The sequence below is a fragment of the Salmo salar genome, chromosome 10, assembly GCF_965601325.2.
Source record: "Salmo salar chromosome 10, fSalSal1, whole genome shotgun sequence".
In the NCBI taxonomy this organism is placed as follows: domain Eukaryota; kingdom Metazoa; phylum Chordata; class Actinopteri; order Salmoniformes; family Salmonidae; genus Salmo; species Salmo salar.
In genome coordinates, this window is record NC_138300.1 from 20,510,192 (window position 1) to 20,526,644 (window position 16,453).

Consider the following 16,453-nt stretch of genomic DNA (forward strand, 5'->3'; position numbering starts at 1 on the left):
ATGTAGATGTTTTTTGCATTGATATATTTACCATATATGGAGACAAACATAAACCTTATCATAAGTAGACAATTGCAAATGATTAAATCCTTCCAATAAAAATAAAAACAATTTAGTTACGAATTGAACTTTAAATTAGTTGACTTCACATGGGATGATTTCACTGAACAACAAAAGGGAAAATTGAATGATCCCCAATGATCTTTTTCAACATACATCTGTAAAATGATAGTCTAGAAACTAAAGCTTTGGTTGTCTTCCTCTCAGGCTTCCATGTCTTCTCCCTGGACCTCAATGTCGACCAATTGAACATCAGACTGAGGCCTCATCTTCGCTGTCACTTTCCAACCTTGAGGATGGCTCGTTGTCAGGCTCAAAAAGCCTCAAATTTGCCTGGATGGCCACCAATTTTTCAACCCTTGTATTGGTCAGCCTGTTGCATGCTTTGGTGTGTATTCCCAAACAAGGACCAGTTGCGCTGAGGCGGCTGCTGATGGTGGGAGTTGGAGGATGACGGAGGCAACAGGGGAAAAAGCCAAGGATCCACAAAGTCCCTTCCACCAGGTGGCTGATGAGATATGTTTGGAACGACTGCCATATTGCATGTCCATCCCAAAGCCCTTGCTTGGAAGTGTACTTCGCCAGACTGCCAAGAACCTTGCCGTCATTCAGGCCAAGGTGGAACTGCAGTTTCCTCTGCTTGGAACAACAGTGACATGGGCAGGGCAGTATGGATTTCTTCTCTTACATCTGCAAGCAGCCTGAACATCAGACAGGATGGCATTGTCTCCCTCAAACCGTGCAATGGCTACTGCTATAGGTTTCAGGAGTTTCAGGCTGCTTACCACTCTCTCCCAAAATACATCATCCAGGAGGATCCTCTTGATTGGGCTATCCATATCGACAGACTGTGATATGCCATTTCATGGAGAGACTCGATCTCCTCCAGGAGACTGTCAAACATGACAACACCACCCCAACAGGTGTTGCTGGGCAGCTTCAATGTGGTGCTCTTATGCTTCTCTCTTTGTTTGGTGAGGTAGATTGAGGCTATAACTTGATGACCCTTCACATACCTAACAATTTCCTTGGCTCTCTTCACATCCATTGTTTTCAGTGCCATGATGTCCTTGAGGAGCAGATTCAATGCATGAGCAGCACAGCCAATGGGTGTGCTGTGAGGGTAGGACTCCTCCACTTTAGACCACGCAGCCTTCATATTCGCAGCATTGTCTGTCACCAGTGCAAATACCTTCTGTGGTCCAAAGTCATTGATGACTGCCTTCAGCTCAACTGCAATGTAGAGACCGGTGTGTCTGTTGTTCCCGGTGTCTGTGCTCTTGTAGAATACTGGTTGAGGGGTGGAGATGTAGTTAATTATTCCTTGCCCACGAACATTCGACCACCCATCAGAGATGATTGCAATACAGCCTGCTTTCTCTATGATTTGCTTGACCTTCACTTGAACTCTGCATCCAGCAAATTAGAAGATAAAGCATGTCTGGTTGGAGGGGTGTATGCTGGGCGAAGAACATTCAGAAATCTCTTCCAATACACATTGCCTGTGAGCATCAGAGGTGAACCAGTTGCATCCACAGCTCGAGCAAGACATTCATCAACATGTCTGACTACGTTCCTTCATTGAATTGAACAAAAATATGATTCCAGGAAGACCATGAGCTGTTGCTATCGATAAGGTGTCCAATTCATCATTTTCACCTCGAATAGAAGTAGATGGACTTTTGTCAGAGGTTGCTTGGCGTGAGCGCTGAGGGAAGTTTATGCACTTGGCCAGATGATTCTGCATCTTTGTTGCAGTCTTCACATATGATTTGGCACAGTATTTGCAAAGGTACACAGCTTTTCCTTCTACATTAGCTGCATTGAAATGTCTCCACACATCAGATAGTGCCCGTGGCATTTTCCTGTAAAGATTTGAACTAAAATGAGTAAAAAAACGAATACAATTCCATGTACAGATAAATAGTTAAGCAGTTAGATTAAACAACTCCTTTGTAAGATACATGTTTTAAAATGAAACAGGTCTGATAACAGGTGAATTAACACTCAGCAGGCTCATGCAAGCTAAAACCCACATGGTAGCAAAAACTAACTAGGAGAAATTGTTAACAAGTTAGAAATGACTTAAACACACTTTGCTGTAGGCTACTATTTTCTAGTTAACAAAAATGTATGCATGTAATATAAAATATATTCACCCCACCCAGTATTGTAATCAAAACTTACCAGAAAGCATGTAGTCCTTGGCTCAGACAGTGTAGTAGTGTGGGCTCAATAGCATCTCATTAGTGTGCAAGATCTTGAGAATCAGCTGTACATGTGATGGAAGAATGCACTGTGCATGGAGAGGGTTGCAATTCCAATGAATTGGGGATAGTTTAACCAAAATACCTAGAATTGCCTTGTGTATCCCACAAAAAAGGTTCACTGTTATAAGCTAACTTTTGTGATTAATTTCAGCAAAATTCACTGGAAAGTTTCCGACCCTTTGCAACACTAGTCACTATAAAACAGGTGTGTGTGTGTGTGTGTTGCCACATCAGGACCTTTCATTTAGGCTTCCAGACAAACCTGCCCTTCATTTACCACCAAACTACCAGATAGGATCTGGACACTGTGTGGCTATGTCAGATTATCAGGCCGTGACAATCTCCCACTGTGTCGCAACAACCAGTAAGTGTGTCGGCTGGGGTTTGGTTCAGTTCCATTTAAATTCAGAATTAATTTTTAAATAGGTCGCCTGTACGGTATATTATGTACAGCTGTTTGTTGGATAGCGACCCTTGAACACATTCATGCAACCCTGGCTGGATCACACTCATGTTCAGTGAGATCTGCATTGCTAAATCTATCCATTCAGCATCTGAATAACGTCCATAAATATTCAAAGAATTTCCTCCATCCAAGACTACTGAGTCAGTGTGTTTTTTTGGTTCTACAACCCTTGTGGGGACCAATAGTCCTCACAAGGATAGTAAAACAATGAAAATTAGGACAAGTGGGGACATTTCGCTGGTCACCACAAGGAAATAGTATTTTAGGCTTAGGGGTTAGGTTTAGGGGTCAAATTTAGGATTATGTCTACGGGACAGTTGTAAATCATGCAGTGCCTTGTGTAACGATTGCAGATTTTAGAGAAACAACAAATGTCGGTACATAAGTGTCTTATATCGTCTGAAAGCTTAAATTCTTGTTAATATAACTGCACTGTCCAATTTACAGTAGCTATTACTGTGAAAAAATGCCATGCTATTGTTTGAGGAGAGCTAACAACAAAACACTTTCACCGCGATAGGTTTGATAAATTCCCCTCTGAAGGTGAAATGTGTACTTAAATCAGAGCAAGATTTCAGAATGTATAATCCAAAGGGTCCCAGAGATAACATGAAATGTCTTTTTGTTAGATAAAATCCTTTTTCATCTCCTAAAAAAGTTCCATAAAGCATGCTCGATCAATTTTGTATTTCCACTCGTTTAATTTGCAAAGAAAGGAATCTGTTAAAATCTAACCCTAAACGTTTCACCCGTATTTATTCCTCAGAGATCCTAGAACGTGACCAACCTTCACTACATCATTAGGGGTGTAGAATATCCTATAGTACACCAAATTTGGTCAGAGCGACGCCTTCATGGCATGCCGATGACGCGGGCGGTCTTCACTTCGACTAACTGTCTAATAAGCGCCAATCGGGGTCAAACAAAGCTAGCTAGATAGTCAATGAGCAAGGCTTTACGGAAAACCCTGTATCTGTCGCAAAATGTACCTGCTAACCCTGTGCGACAGCAAGCCTTTTTCTTTTGGACAAAAATTATAAGAATATGGAGAGTTATGAAGTTATGAAAACTGGTTGTTTTGCAAATGTTGAACTTACAATATTGCTACTAATACTGGAAAAGCTAAATCAAAGTCCAAGTATACAGATTTGACGATATTCTTGCAGAAAAATGTAATGTGAATGTCAATGTCTCCTTCACAATTTGCCCAAATGTACCTGGGTGACTTCACACAATGTCATGTAGTTTGCTGAAACTTTGCACATACACTGCTGCCATCTTGTGGACTAGAGGTCGACCGATTAATTAGGGCCGATTTCAAGTTTTCATAACAATCGGAAATCTGTATTTTTGGACGCCGAATTAGCCGATTATTTTTTTTTTAGTTTTTTTTTTAGACCTTTATTTAACTAGGCAAGTCAGTTAAGAACACATTCTTATTTTCAATGACGGCCTAGGAACGGTGGGTTAACTGCCTTGTTCAGAGGCAGAACGACAGATTTTTACCTTGTCAGCTCAGGGATTCAATCTTGCAACCTTACGGTTAACTAGTCCAACGCTCTAACCACCTGCTTTACATTGCACTCCACGAGGTTAAGCGAATGTAGTAAGAAGCTAAGGTAAGTTGCTAGCTAGCATTAAACTTATCTTATAAAAAAACTATCATAATCACTAGTTAACTACACATGGTGATGATCTTACTCGTTTATCTAGCCTGTCCTGCGTTGCATATAATCGCTTAGGCACACGTTGCTCCAACCATAAACATCAATGCCTTTCTTAAAATCAATACACAAGTATATGTTTTTAAACCTGCATATTTAGTTAATATTGCCTGCTAACGTGAATTTCTTTTAACTAGGGAAAATGTGTCACTTCTCTTGCAAACAGAGTCAGGGTATAAGCAGCAGTTTGGGCTGCCTGGCTCTTTGCGAACTGTGAAGACTATTTCTTCCTAACAAAGACAGCCGACTTCGCCCAACGGGGGATGATTTAACAAAAGCGCATTTTGCGAAAAAAGCACAATCGTTGCACGACTGTACCTAACCATAAACATCAATGCATTTCTTAAAATCAATACACAGAAGTATATATTTTTAAACCTGAATATTTAGCTAAAACATTACATTACATTTAAGTCATTTAGCAGACGCTCTTATCCAGAACGACTTACAAATTGGTGCATTCACCTTATGATATCCAGTGGAACAACCACTTTACAATAGTGCATCTAAATCTTTTAAGGGGGGGTTAGAAGGATTACTTTATCCTATCCTAGGTATTCCTTAAAGAGGTGGGGTTTCAGGTGTCTCCGGAAGGTGGTGATTGACTCCGCTGTCCTGGCGTCGTGAGGGAGCTTGTTCCACCATTGGGGTGCCAGAGCAGCGAACAGTTTTGACTGGGCTGAGCGGGAACTGTGCTTCCTCAGAGGTAGGGGGGCCAGCAGGCCAGAGGTGGATGAACGCAGTAAAAGAAATCCAGGTTAGCAGGCAATATTTACCAGGTGAAATTGTGTCATTTTGCGTTCATTGCACGCAGAGTCAGGATATATGCAACAGTTTGGGCCGCCTGGCTTGTTGCGAACAATTATTTATTGACTTATTTTTTTTGCCTGAATTTTACGTAATTATGACATAACACTGAAGGTTGTGCAATGTAACAGGAATAACGTTTTGTTTTCGAGATGATAGTTTCCGGACTCGACCATGTTTCTGTGTGTTATTATAATTAAGTCTATGATTTGATAGAGCAGTCTGACTGAGCGGTGGTAGGCAGCAGCAGGCTCGTAAGCATTCATTCAAAATAGCACTTTCGTGCGTTTTGCCAGCAGCCCTTCGCAATGCATTGCGCTGTTTATGACTTCAAGCCTATCAACTCCCAAGATGAGGCTGGTGTAACCGATGTGAAATGGCTAGCTAGTTAGCTGGGTGCACACTAATAGCGTTTCAAACGTCACTCGCTCTGAGACTTGGAGTAGTTGTTTCCCCTTGGTCTACATGGGTAACGCTGCTTCGAGGGTGGCTTTTGTCGATGTGTTCCTGGTTCAAGCCCAGATAGGAGCGAGGAGAGGGACGGAAGCTATACTGGCAATACTAAAGTGCCTATAAGAACATCCAATAGTCAAAGGTATAGGAAATACAAATCGTATAGAGAGAAATAGTCCTATAATAACTACAACCTAAAACATCTTACCTGGGAATATTGAAGACTCATGTTAAAAGGAACCACCAGCTTTAATATGTTCTCATGTTCTGAGCAAGGAACTTAAACGTTAGCTTTCTTACATGGCACATATTGCACTTTTACTTTCTTCACCAACACTTTGTTTTTGCATTATTTAAACCAAATTGAACATGTTTCATTATTTATTTGAGGCTAAATTGATTTTATTGATGTATTATATTAAGTTAAAATAAGTGTTCATTCAGTATTGTTGTAATTGTCATTATTACAAATAAAAATTAAAAAAAATACAAAAAAAATCTTTATTTAGCGGCCGATTAAATCGGTATCGGCTTTTTTTGGCCCTCCAATCTATATCGACGTTGAAAAATCATAATCGGTCGACCTCTATTGTGGACACAATCGGAATTACAACCAGAGTGATGGTTAGATGTGGGACCTTTCTGTTGCATTTCAAAGACGGTGGTAGAAAAGAAGAAAAAAAAGCCTTTTTTACATCAAAGTAGTTTTTTCTTTGTATTTTCTTATACCAGATCTATTGTGTTATATTCTCCTACATTCAATTCACATTTCCACAAACTTCAAAGTGTTGCCTTTCAAGTGGTACCAAGAATATGTATATCCTTGCTTCAGGGCTTGAGCTACAGGCAGTTAGATTTGATGTCCTTTTAGGCGAAAATTTAAAGGGGGGCTATCCCTAAGAAGTTAAAGGGAAAATATATATTTTTTTTTTATAGGAATCAATTGTTTGGTCACCACAGGGATAGAAATACAAAGGTGTGCTTGTGGCGAGTAAACAGAGTGCTGGAGACCGACCCATTCACATTCGTGAATTGCTCTGAACAGAAAGGTGAGGGGGAAGCTGAGGCTGAGGCTAATTCAACCAAGACTATCCCGCTGTCCCACAGGACTCAAATCAACTGTGTGGAAGCAACTCCATTTTAGTTACTGTAAAACATTTTTTTTTTTTAAATATAAAAAATATTTTAAAAAAGGGGGGAGGCAGGGTAGCCTAGTGGTTAGAGCGTTGGACTAGCAATCGAAAGGTTGCAAGTTCAAATCCCCGAGCTGACAAGGTACAAATCTTTCGTTCTGCCCCTGAACAAGCTTAACGTCAATGTGCAAAACCGATGTCAAAGCTGACGTGCATACCTATATAACGTAGGTAGATGACGCCGCGAAAAATTGTGCTACACAGCATTCCTAACCTAGCCCACAATGTCTGCTGTGTGGATCTAGCAGTCAAGTCGAGCAGTCATTTGAAAGAGTAAGAACATTTCAGCGAGACAACGCAAAGGCGAAATCCATTAACACCAAAATAATGGAATTCATTGCCCTTGACAATCAACAATGCTCTGTCGTGGATGATGTTGGCTTTCGCAGACTGGTCGAGCACCGATACACATTACCAAGTAGAGGCTATTTTTCAGATTTTGCCCTTCGGAGTTACACATTATTGTTGAAACGAACATCCCTGAGCTACTTGCTATGGGCGTCACTGCTATTAGCTTCACGACTGACATTTGGACCAGTGATGTCAGCCCCATGAGCATTGAGTCTGACAGCACAGTGGGTCGATGAGGATTTCGTACTGAGGAAAGCCATATTGCATGCTCAAGAATGTGCTGGTTCTCATACCGCTGCTGCCATTTCAATGGCATTTGAGAACATGTTTGAAAGAAACATGAACACACCCCTAGCTCCATTCGAATAACTGACTCGAGAAATAAGCACATCAACTGCGTCTGCAGCAGACGTGATACCCTCTGTCATGGCATTGAAACGCCTGCTCAATAAAAATGCAAACACAGACTGTCGGGTTAACTTGGAAAAGTACTCTACTATAGTCTGTGAACAAGCGATGCTGTGGCATTCTCTGAGCCTATACTGTGTCACCACCATGCTCGATGCTAGGTACAAGGACCGCTACTTCGATGCAGACAGGAACCAGGGTTTACGTGAAATGTTAGACACAGCTGGACAAGAAGGAAACGAACACAGTGACAGTGCACACCGAGGAAGAGAGGCCACAGACAGAGCTGAAACTTCACTGCGTGACATGCATGATGAAGTCCTGGTTGAGACTGAACAAATGAACAACAAAACAGCACAGCAAGTAAGTGAAAGAAATATGTTTGATTATGCTTTACTGGCAATGGGGACAAATGTAAATGCCAACAAAATAACTTTTTGGTCAGTGTGTGTGCGCGCGTTTCAACTATGTAACTGCACTAGAATGCTTAAAAAAAAACTGCTAAAATGTAAAATATCGGTAACTATTTTTGGCAAGGAAAATATTGGATATCGGTCAAAAATGTCATATCGGTACATCCCTAATAATTAGATCACCTGGCGCCACGTGTCACAATAGTGAGTGACTCACAAGGCTCCGGTCTCTCCTCATTGTGTGGTTGTAAACAGACACCACGTGACTGGGGACTGCCGTAAGCTTCATAATAACGTGACAGGTGAAATGAAGAATGCAATGTTCAATTTCCTAACATTTTGACTACAGGTATTTAAAAAGTAGCTACAGTATTTTTTCCCCCAAAAAAACCCGGGATACGGTATACCGCTCAAGCGTAGTCAAAATCAAATCTTATTGGAAGCGTACACATATTTTTCAGATGCGATTGCAGGTGCAAGCGAAATAGTTATGTTTCTAGCAACAGCACAGTAACAATACAAAATAGGGTTGAGCGGCATCCAAATTTTCATATCGTCATACCGTCCTCCGCTCATTCTGAGATTTACGGTATTACCGGCTTAGTACACAAGTGGGTGCCAAAAAACACAAAAAAGCCCATTGGGTGTCTATTACCAGAGTGCTAAAGAAATTAGCACAAGTAATAGCGAATTTCCATGGAGGTTGCTAGCTAAATATGCTAACTAGAGCAACGGGCCTGCCTGCTCTAATCGGAGAAGACGGGCCAAGAACAGAGGAGAAAAAAAGAAGGAAATCAATAGATAGCAGTGGCAGCAGTACAGATAACTCATCCAAAGGGCTGACTTCTCAAACACGTCATAAAGCCAACAATATGATGCCCCGTCACCTTATTAATTCAACCAGTTACTTAGATAAGCGACCCCTAAGTTTAACTTGCTAGTTAACGCATAATTCTTCATTTTTCACACAGGAAAAACACATAAGAAATATCTTGATGCTTTTCATAAACGTAGATCTAAAATGCTTCTTACAGTATTTTCTTCTCGGCATCAGACTCATTTTGTGCTTCAGTTGCACTTCACTCGGATGAGAATTCACAGGTGGGCATTCTATCAGCAGAAAGCGTTCGGACGACTGATGTGTAGCTACTTTTCTTCGTGTAGCCAGCCTACTTTTCTCCGATAAAATGCAAGATTAACTTTAAAGAAAAACATTAGGAAATGTAGCTGGCTACATTCTATATTAAATATAAATAGGATGGCCATGCATAGTTTTTGCAAAAAAGACCTTGGTTTTTCATGTGTGGCTGCCAGTCAAATAGCGTTGCACTTCTGTTGTCATCTGATGAAAATGAAGCCATTTTCTGCCGAACGTGTTGCACTAATGTGTTTTCTGTTTAGGAAAATTATAGTTGCATGTCCCTGATCATTCTAAAACTTTACTGACATTTTCAACCTCTCCCTGACACAGTCTGTAAAGCCTACATGTTTCAAGCAGACCACCATAATACCTGTGCACAAGAACGCCAAGGTAACCTGTCTAAATGTCTATCGCCCCATAGCGAAAGGCTGGTCATGGCTCACATAGCCAGAAGAGAACCGTCAACCCCTCTGAACCGGGTTTCTTTCTAGGTTCCTTCCTAGGTTCCTGCCTTTCTAGGGAGTTTTTCCTAGCCACCGTGCTTCTACATCTGCATTGCTTGCTGTTTGAGGTTTTAGGCAGTTTTTTCTGTATAACCACTTTGTGACATCTGCTGATGTAAAAAAGGCTTCGTAAATACATTTGATTTCATAGATGACGCAATCTCTATTGCACTCCACGCTGTACTCTCCCACCTGGACAACAGGAACACCTATGTGAGAATGCTATTCATCGACTACAGCTCAGCGTTCAACACCATAGTGATGAGCTTGGATGGTACTAAGTTCAGGACCCTGGCACTGAACGATCCTGGACTTGCTTAGTCCCCTCCTGCACTTCCGGTTCATCCACGACTGTGACGGTGGTGGTCCTGATAACTGACGACGAGACAGCCTATAGGGAGAATGTCAGTGACCTGGCAGTGAGGTGCCCGGACAACCACCTCTCCCTCAACGTCAGCAAGACAAAGGATCTGATCGTGGACTACAAGAAACGGTGGGCTGAGCACGCCCCCATCCACATCGTTGGCCGCAGAGCAATCTGGGACAATGTGTAGCAAGTTGTGTTTGGAGTTAATAGTGGAGCGAGTAGTTAAACTCATGTGAGCTATTCTATTCTCCTTTATAGGCTATTATATATTTTATTTGAGTGTATTGACCGATGGCCTGTACAGGTCTGGACTGATGCACTCGTCTTTTTGTATGCTTTTTTGCCCCTTTTTTTAAGCTCTTCACGGAACACAGCGCCTTACTGGAGTTTTTAAACGTTAAGCTAGTGCTGCTAGCTGTGGCTAGCCCGCTTTGTTTTTAGCATTATGCCAACCGACGGCTATCCAATGGATATAAAATTGCAACCATTGATTGTCCAATGCTACCACTGAAATGTTTACTAACCAGAGGGACAGAGAAGAAGTCGGAACAGTGTTATGTCTGTAAAAAGTGCCATTGGTCTGACTGGCTGATTTAAGATATCGGTCAGCTGCAGAAGGACGTTCGTCGGTGAGATGAAGCAGAGCCTTGATGAGTTCACCAATGTAGCTAAAGCCCAGGCTAAAGATATTTAGGAGCTGAGGGTGGTGGAGAGTTGTGCGAAGTCGCTCTCTCTCACTTCTTGAAGCAGGTTGCTTGTTCAACTCGAGACTGGGCAGAGGCGGTTAGGTGAAAGGGCCCAAAGGAGCTGCAACCGGGCGGTCCTTTCCTGCCTTGGAGGATCCACTCTGCCTGGCAAACAACTTTGTACCGCTAGAAGTTGACTGTCCGCCCCCAGGAGTCCGCTCTGGTTCTGGAGACCCCGACGCCAGGCAAGTGATATCCAGCATTAAACAATGGGGTGACAATAGTCCCTTTACTCATGTCCACTCATCCAGCCCACCTTCAGCTGGCAGCTAAAACTGAGTGCTAACATTGAAACGGTAGTTAAAAAAGTGATGGGATATCAGTCCTTGCCCCGAAACAGGTAACCCTCATTGAGTCTTGTACTAATGAACACCCTCATTCGAGGCATAGACCAAATGGCACAGTTCTTAACAATTTTGTATGTATACCATTTCAAGCCAACCACACTGCTATTTCATATAGAGGGTTACCTACTGATCATAGCACGTTTGTGTTAGAGACTCCCTCTGATCTGAAATCCCACAGCTGTGACCTTGGACTTATTCATGTAAATGTCAGAAGTTCGATTTTTTAAAATTGATCTTACTGTAATTCTGGCTTTTCAAACTAACAAGGACATTTCGATAATTACTGAGACTTGGTTAAGAAAGTGTGCTTGACTGATGTGTCTCTGAATGGATATAATGTTTATAGGTCTGACAGAGGTGGGCGTGTCGCCATATTCATAAAGAACAACTTGAATGTTGCTGTGTGTATTACCACCTCTGTCCCCAATGCACAATTAACGTTAGTGGGAGTTTATCACCGTCCCTCAGCCCTCCCAATTGCTCTTAACAAATTGTCTGACTTGCTGTCTAAATATGCAAAATCTGAATTATTAATATTGGGTGATCTTAAGTTGTATTGGTTGATGCCAGTATCAGATATTTGTACTATCTTTGTCTGATCCAAATTTAACTCAACCAACCCGCCCCAAGTTAAAACACCTTTAAAACCCTACTCTTTTGGATATCCTGACAAACGCCCCTAATAAGTATAAAGCATATGGAATATTTGATAATGAGCTCAGTGACCATTATCTCATTGCCTATATTAGAGATCCTAAGCTACCTAAATTGTGTTCACGCATTATTACTATGATAGATCTTAGAACTTTCCTTTGAGCAACCTTTCCTGAATGACTGGGAGGCTGTGTCCTCAAGCGATGATTCAGATCAGGCCTTTAAAATGTTTAACCTCTCTGTTTAACACTGTTGCAGATAAGAATGCCCCATATAAAGAGATGAAGGCTTAAGGACAGATCTAACCAATGGTTCACATATGAATGGTCTGAACGATTTCGTGAAGGAAACTTAGTTTGGGCTAAGGCTAGATTAAGTGATTCTACCTCTGACTGGCAGTCCTTCAGACATTTGAGAAATATATGTCTTAACCTGGTTAGAAAAGCAAAGTCTATATACTTCTTGAAATGTGTATCTGAGAGTTGTAGATATCCAGCCAAATTTCAGAAAATTGTCAAATCTTTAGAAAAAAAAAAAAAAAAAAGCCATTAGGTTTGACAGCCTTTGGTTCCATAACAGACAAAGGTTTCTGAAAATACAGCAAGTTCCACTAGAGTTCTTGATTCACCTCTAAACAGATAGCAGAGATACCAGGCACTCAATTTTTTTTCTTCTTCATTTGAACAGATTTATGTAAATTAGGTATTAAGTGCCTTGCAAAAAATGAATGTGTAAAAAACAGGAGCCGATTTGCTTTATCCCTTTCTACTGCAGCTTTCTGCCCCCATCATTGTAGAACCTTTGATCCACATGTTTTATTAAACAATTGCTTCTGGTGCTATCCCTAAGATCTGGAAGGTGGCACATGTCCTCACCTGTCACAAATGTGGAAATCCTTCTGGCTTAGTTAACTAGCACCCAATTTCTGAACTATCTTGCCTGGCAAAAATGTTCGAATCACTGGCAAACTTTCCGCTAATATTTTTTTATTTTTTTTTATACTTCAAATGAAATTCTTAATTTGTACCAGTCTGATTTTAGACCTGGACATAGCACCATTTCAGCAGCTACGCATGTCTTAAACTACATTCAATTGCTTAAAACATAGGTCTATAAATATGGCAGCACAGTGATTACTATCTGAGAAATAATGTCTCAATGTGTTTGTGTCCATATGACCGATTCTGTTGGACCAAACCTCAAATGCAAATAACAAATTGAAACTGCTTGTTGTCAGAGGAAGAAGTGATCTTTCATCTTTGTTGTGAGTGGCAGGGGCTTAATAAGATTCTGAAGGTGAAAACAGCACAGAAGCAGCGAAGGTGATGAGACCAAAAATAAAACATGAGAACAAGCAGACAAACGCTAATAAAAATAAAAACATGATTCTTGCGATAGAGGCATGTGGAATTTTGCACTAAAACATGCATTCTAATTAATCCAATTATTTCAATATATCACCCAGCCCTATACTAGCTTACTTCAATAAAGCACCTGTGGGGGAAAAAAATGGGACAAAGATCAGATTGGAAGAAGCTTGAGACCACTACCAGTGAACTGAATGTTGACTAAACTACTATTGTCATTTGTGGAATGCTTTCAAGGAAAAATCACCCAAAGAGCAAGGAGGGAGAGCAAACTACATTATTGGTTAAATCAACACCGGGTAGGGATTAGAGTTTTTGATTAAGTACTGAGTCTCTTCACCCTGTGCTATGGGGGCAAATTGAATGGCGAAAATGCTGTAGAACCACTGAACTCATTAACCTTACCCTGTTTAACCAGGGGAATCATATCTGTGTACAGAACTGGTCAGGCCAAGGTCTTTTAGGGGACACAATTGCCAGTGTGCGCACAATGGAGTTTTGGGGTTAGGAGCTCTTGTGTGTGTTTGTCTGAGAGGTGGGGGTTAGGTAGCAGTGTGAGGCCAGGGAAGGACCCGCTGCCAGATGTAGAGATAACCTCCCTCCTCCGCAGCGAGGGCGACGCCAGCCAGCCAGTCAGGCAGCCCTCCACAGGAAATTAAGGAGATTTAATAAAAGGAACTGAAGGCCACCCCCAGATTGTAAGACAGGCAAATGCAAAACAGGACAAGCTGCTAAATATTACACTCAAAACGCATTGGTACTTTGACTGGGACTTTATTGTTAAGGGCACTTTTGAATAAATGTATTTGATGGCTGCCTTGTTAATTAGGGTTTAATGAGCCCTGTGTAACAGGGTAAATGATATCCCTTACTACTACAAAAACAAAGTGCACATATGGAGGACTACGTCACTGTCACAGTGATGGCCAAGTAGAGGTATTATTAACCTTTGCTAAGAGATTACATGCATTTAGACACTCATGTGATCTCACATGTGTCAGTGTGTGACAGAAAGGGTTACACACATCACATGTAAAACAGCAGAGGGGAGGGTAAGGTACGAGAGGTGATTGGTTACTTACTGGTTTCCAGATTGCATAGGGCAGTGTGCGCTGTAGCCTCCAGACTGCTGTGAGAATGATCCCCAGGAAGCAGAGGGATACATAGAACTCTGCAACAGAGAAGATAAAAGGTTCATTGGTTAATTATGCCTAAGAAGACTCAAACACAACCCTATATGCGACACGATATCATAGGGTCATAAACACTTTGCATTTATATTGTCAAATTACTTGGTCAGGAATCATAAAAGTTCTCTGCATTCATTCAGTTTAAACCTCTGTGACAAGGTGTACCATTTTCCCTCAAATTACATTGGTGAATGTAGTGCTTTTATTTTCCCCAGTGCATTTCACAGAGTGCCATCGAGAAAACAACCAGAGTGCTATTGGGCAAACCATTTACCATGTCTTTGTTCCTCTGGGTCTGAGAAACTAGATCGTGCCAGCGTCTCCTGAAGAGAGACAGATGATGCCTTGCACTAGTTAATACCTGAACCTGTATCAGGCCCTGAAACAATCGAGATAACTGTCACCACAAAGACGTCACTGTACCAATCAAAATGGCAAACGGTCTAACACATGACAGCCATTTGTGTTCCAGGTTGTGGTTATATTAACGTGTCCTAAACCACCATGACAATATTTTGTATTTTATTAGTATCCCCATTAGCTGCTGTGAAAGCAGCAGCTACTCGTCCTGGGGTCCCCACAAAACATGAAACATTACATTAATTGACAAGAAAAGCACAAGGACAGAACATAATTGTAAAAACGGCACAAATAGCCTACATATCAATATCTAGGCCAAATAGGGGAGAGGCGTTGTGCCGTGAGGTGCTGCTTTATCCGTTTCTTGGAACCAGGTTTGTTGTTAATTTGAGCAATATCAGATGGAAGTTCCATGTAATAATGTCTCTATATAATGCTGTACCCTTTCTGGAATATGTTCTGGATTTGGGGACTGTGAAAAGTCCCCTGGTGGCATATCTGGTGTGTGTCAGAGCTGTGTGTAAGTTGACTATGCAAACAATTTGGAATTCAACACATTAATGTTACTTATAAAAATAAGTGATGCAGTCAAGTCTCTCCAACTCTTAGCCAAGAGTATTTACAGTGCATTTTGAAAGTATTCAGACCGCTACACTATTTCCACATTTTGTTACATTTCAGCCTTATTCTAAAATAGATTAAATCTACACACAATACCCCATAATGACCAAGCAAAAACAGGTTTTTAGAAAGTCCGGGCTCTGGCTGGGCCACTCAAGGACATTGAGACTTGTCCCGAAGCCACTCCTGCATTTATTGGCTATGTGCTTAGGGTCATTGTCCTGTTGGAAGGTGAACCTTTGCCCCAGTCTGAGGTCCTGAGCAGGTTTTCACCAAGGATCTCTGTACTTTAGTCAGGATCGAGGGAAAGATGAACGGAGTAGTCTCCCAGTCCCTGCCGCTGAAAAACATCCCCACAGCATGATGCTGCCACCACGCTTCACTGTAGGGATGGTAACAGGTTTCCTCCAGACGTGAAGCTCGGCATTCAGGCAAAATAGTTCAATCTTGGTTTCATCAGACCAGAGAATCTTGTTTAGGTGCCTTTTGGCAAACTCCAAGCAGGCTGTCATGTGCCTTTTACTGAGGAGTGGCTACCCTCTGGCCACTCTACCATAAAAGGCCTGATTGGTGGAGTTCTGCACAGATGGTTGTCCTTCTGGAAGGTTGTCCCATTTCCACAGAGGAACTCTGGAGCTCTGTCAGAGTGACCATCGGGTTCTTGGTCACCTCACTGACCAAAGCCCTTCTCACCCGATTGCTCAGTTTGGCCGGGTGGCAAGCTCTAGGAAGAGTCTTGGTGGTTCAAAACTTCTTCAATTTAAGAATGATGGAGGCCACTTGTCTTGGGGACCTTCAATGCTGCAGATTTTGTTTTGTTGTACCATTCCACAGATCGGTGACTCGACACAGCCCCGTCTCGGAGCTCTACAGACAATTCCACGGCTTGGTTTTTGCTCTGACAACTGTGGAACCTTATATAGACAGATGTGTGCCTTTCCAAATCATATCCTATAAAGGTACTATTGTAAAGTGGTTGTTCCACTGGATATCATAAGGTGAATGCACCAAT

At 41.7% G+C, this 16,453-nt stretch overlaps 1 protein-coding gene across 3 annotated transcripts in view; it reads right to left on the reverse strand.

Moving 5' to 3' along the window:
- Nucleotides 1-16,453, reverse strand: part of LOC106613723 (protein strawberry notch homolog 2) — a 118,755-nt gene that overhangs the window by 62,470 nt on the left and 39,832 nt on the right. For all 3 annotated transcript variants that reach the window (XM_014216274.3, XM_014216273.3, XM_045687465.2), the window contains exon 3: nt 14,353-14,441. In XM_014216274.3, coding sequence (XP_014071749.3) covers nt 14,353-14,441 — 89 coding nt within the window. The remainder of the gene's footprint in view (nt 1-14,352; nt 14,442-16,453) is intronic.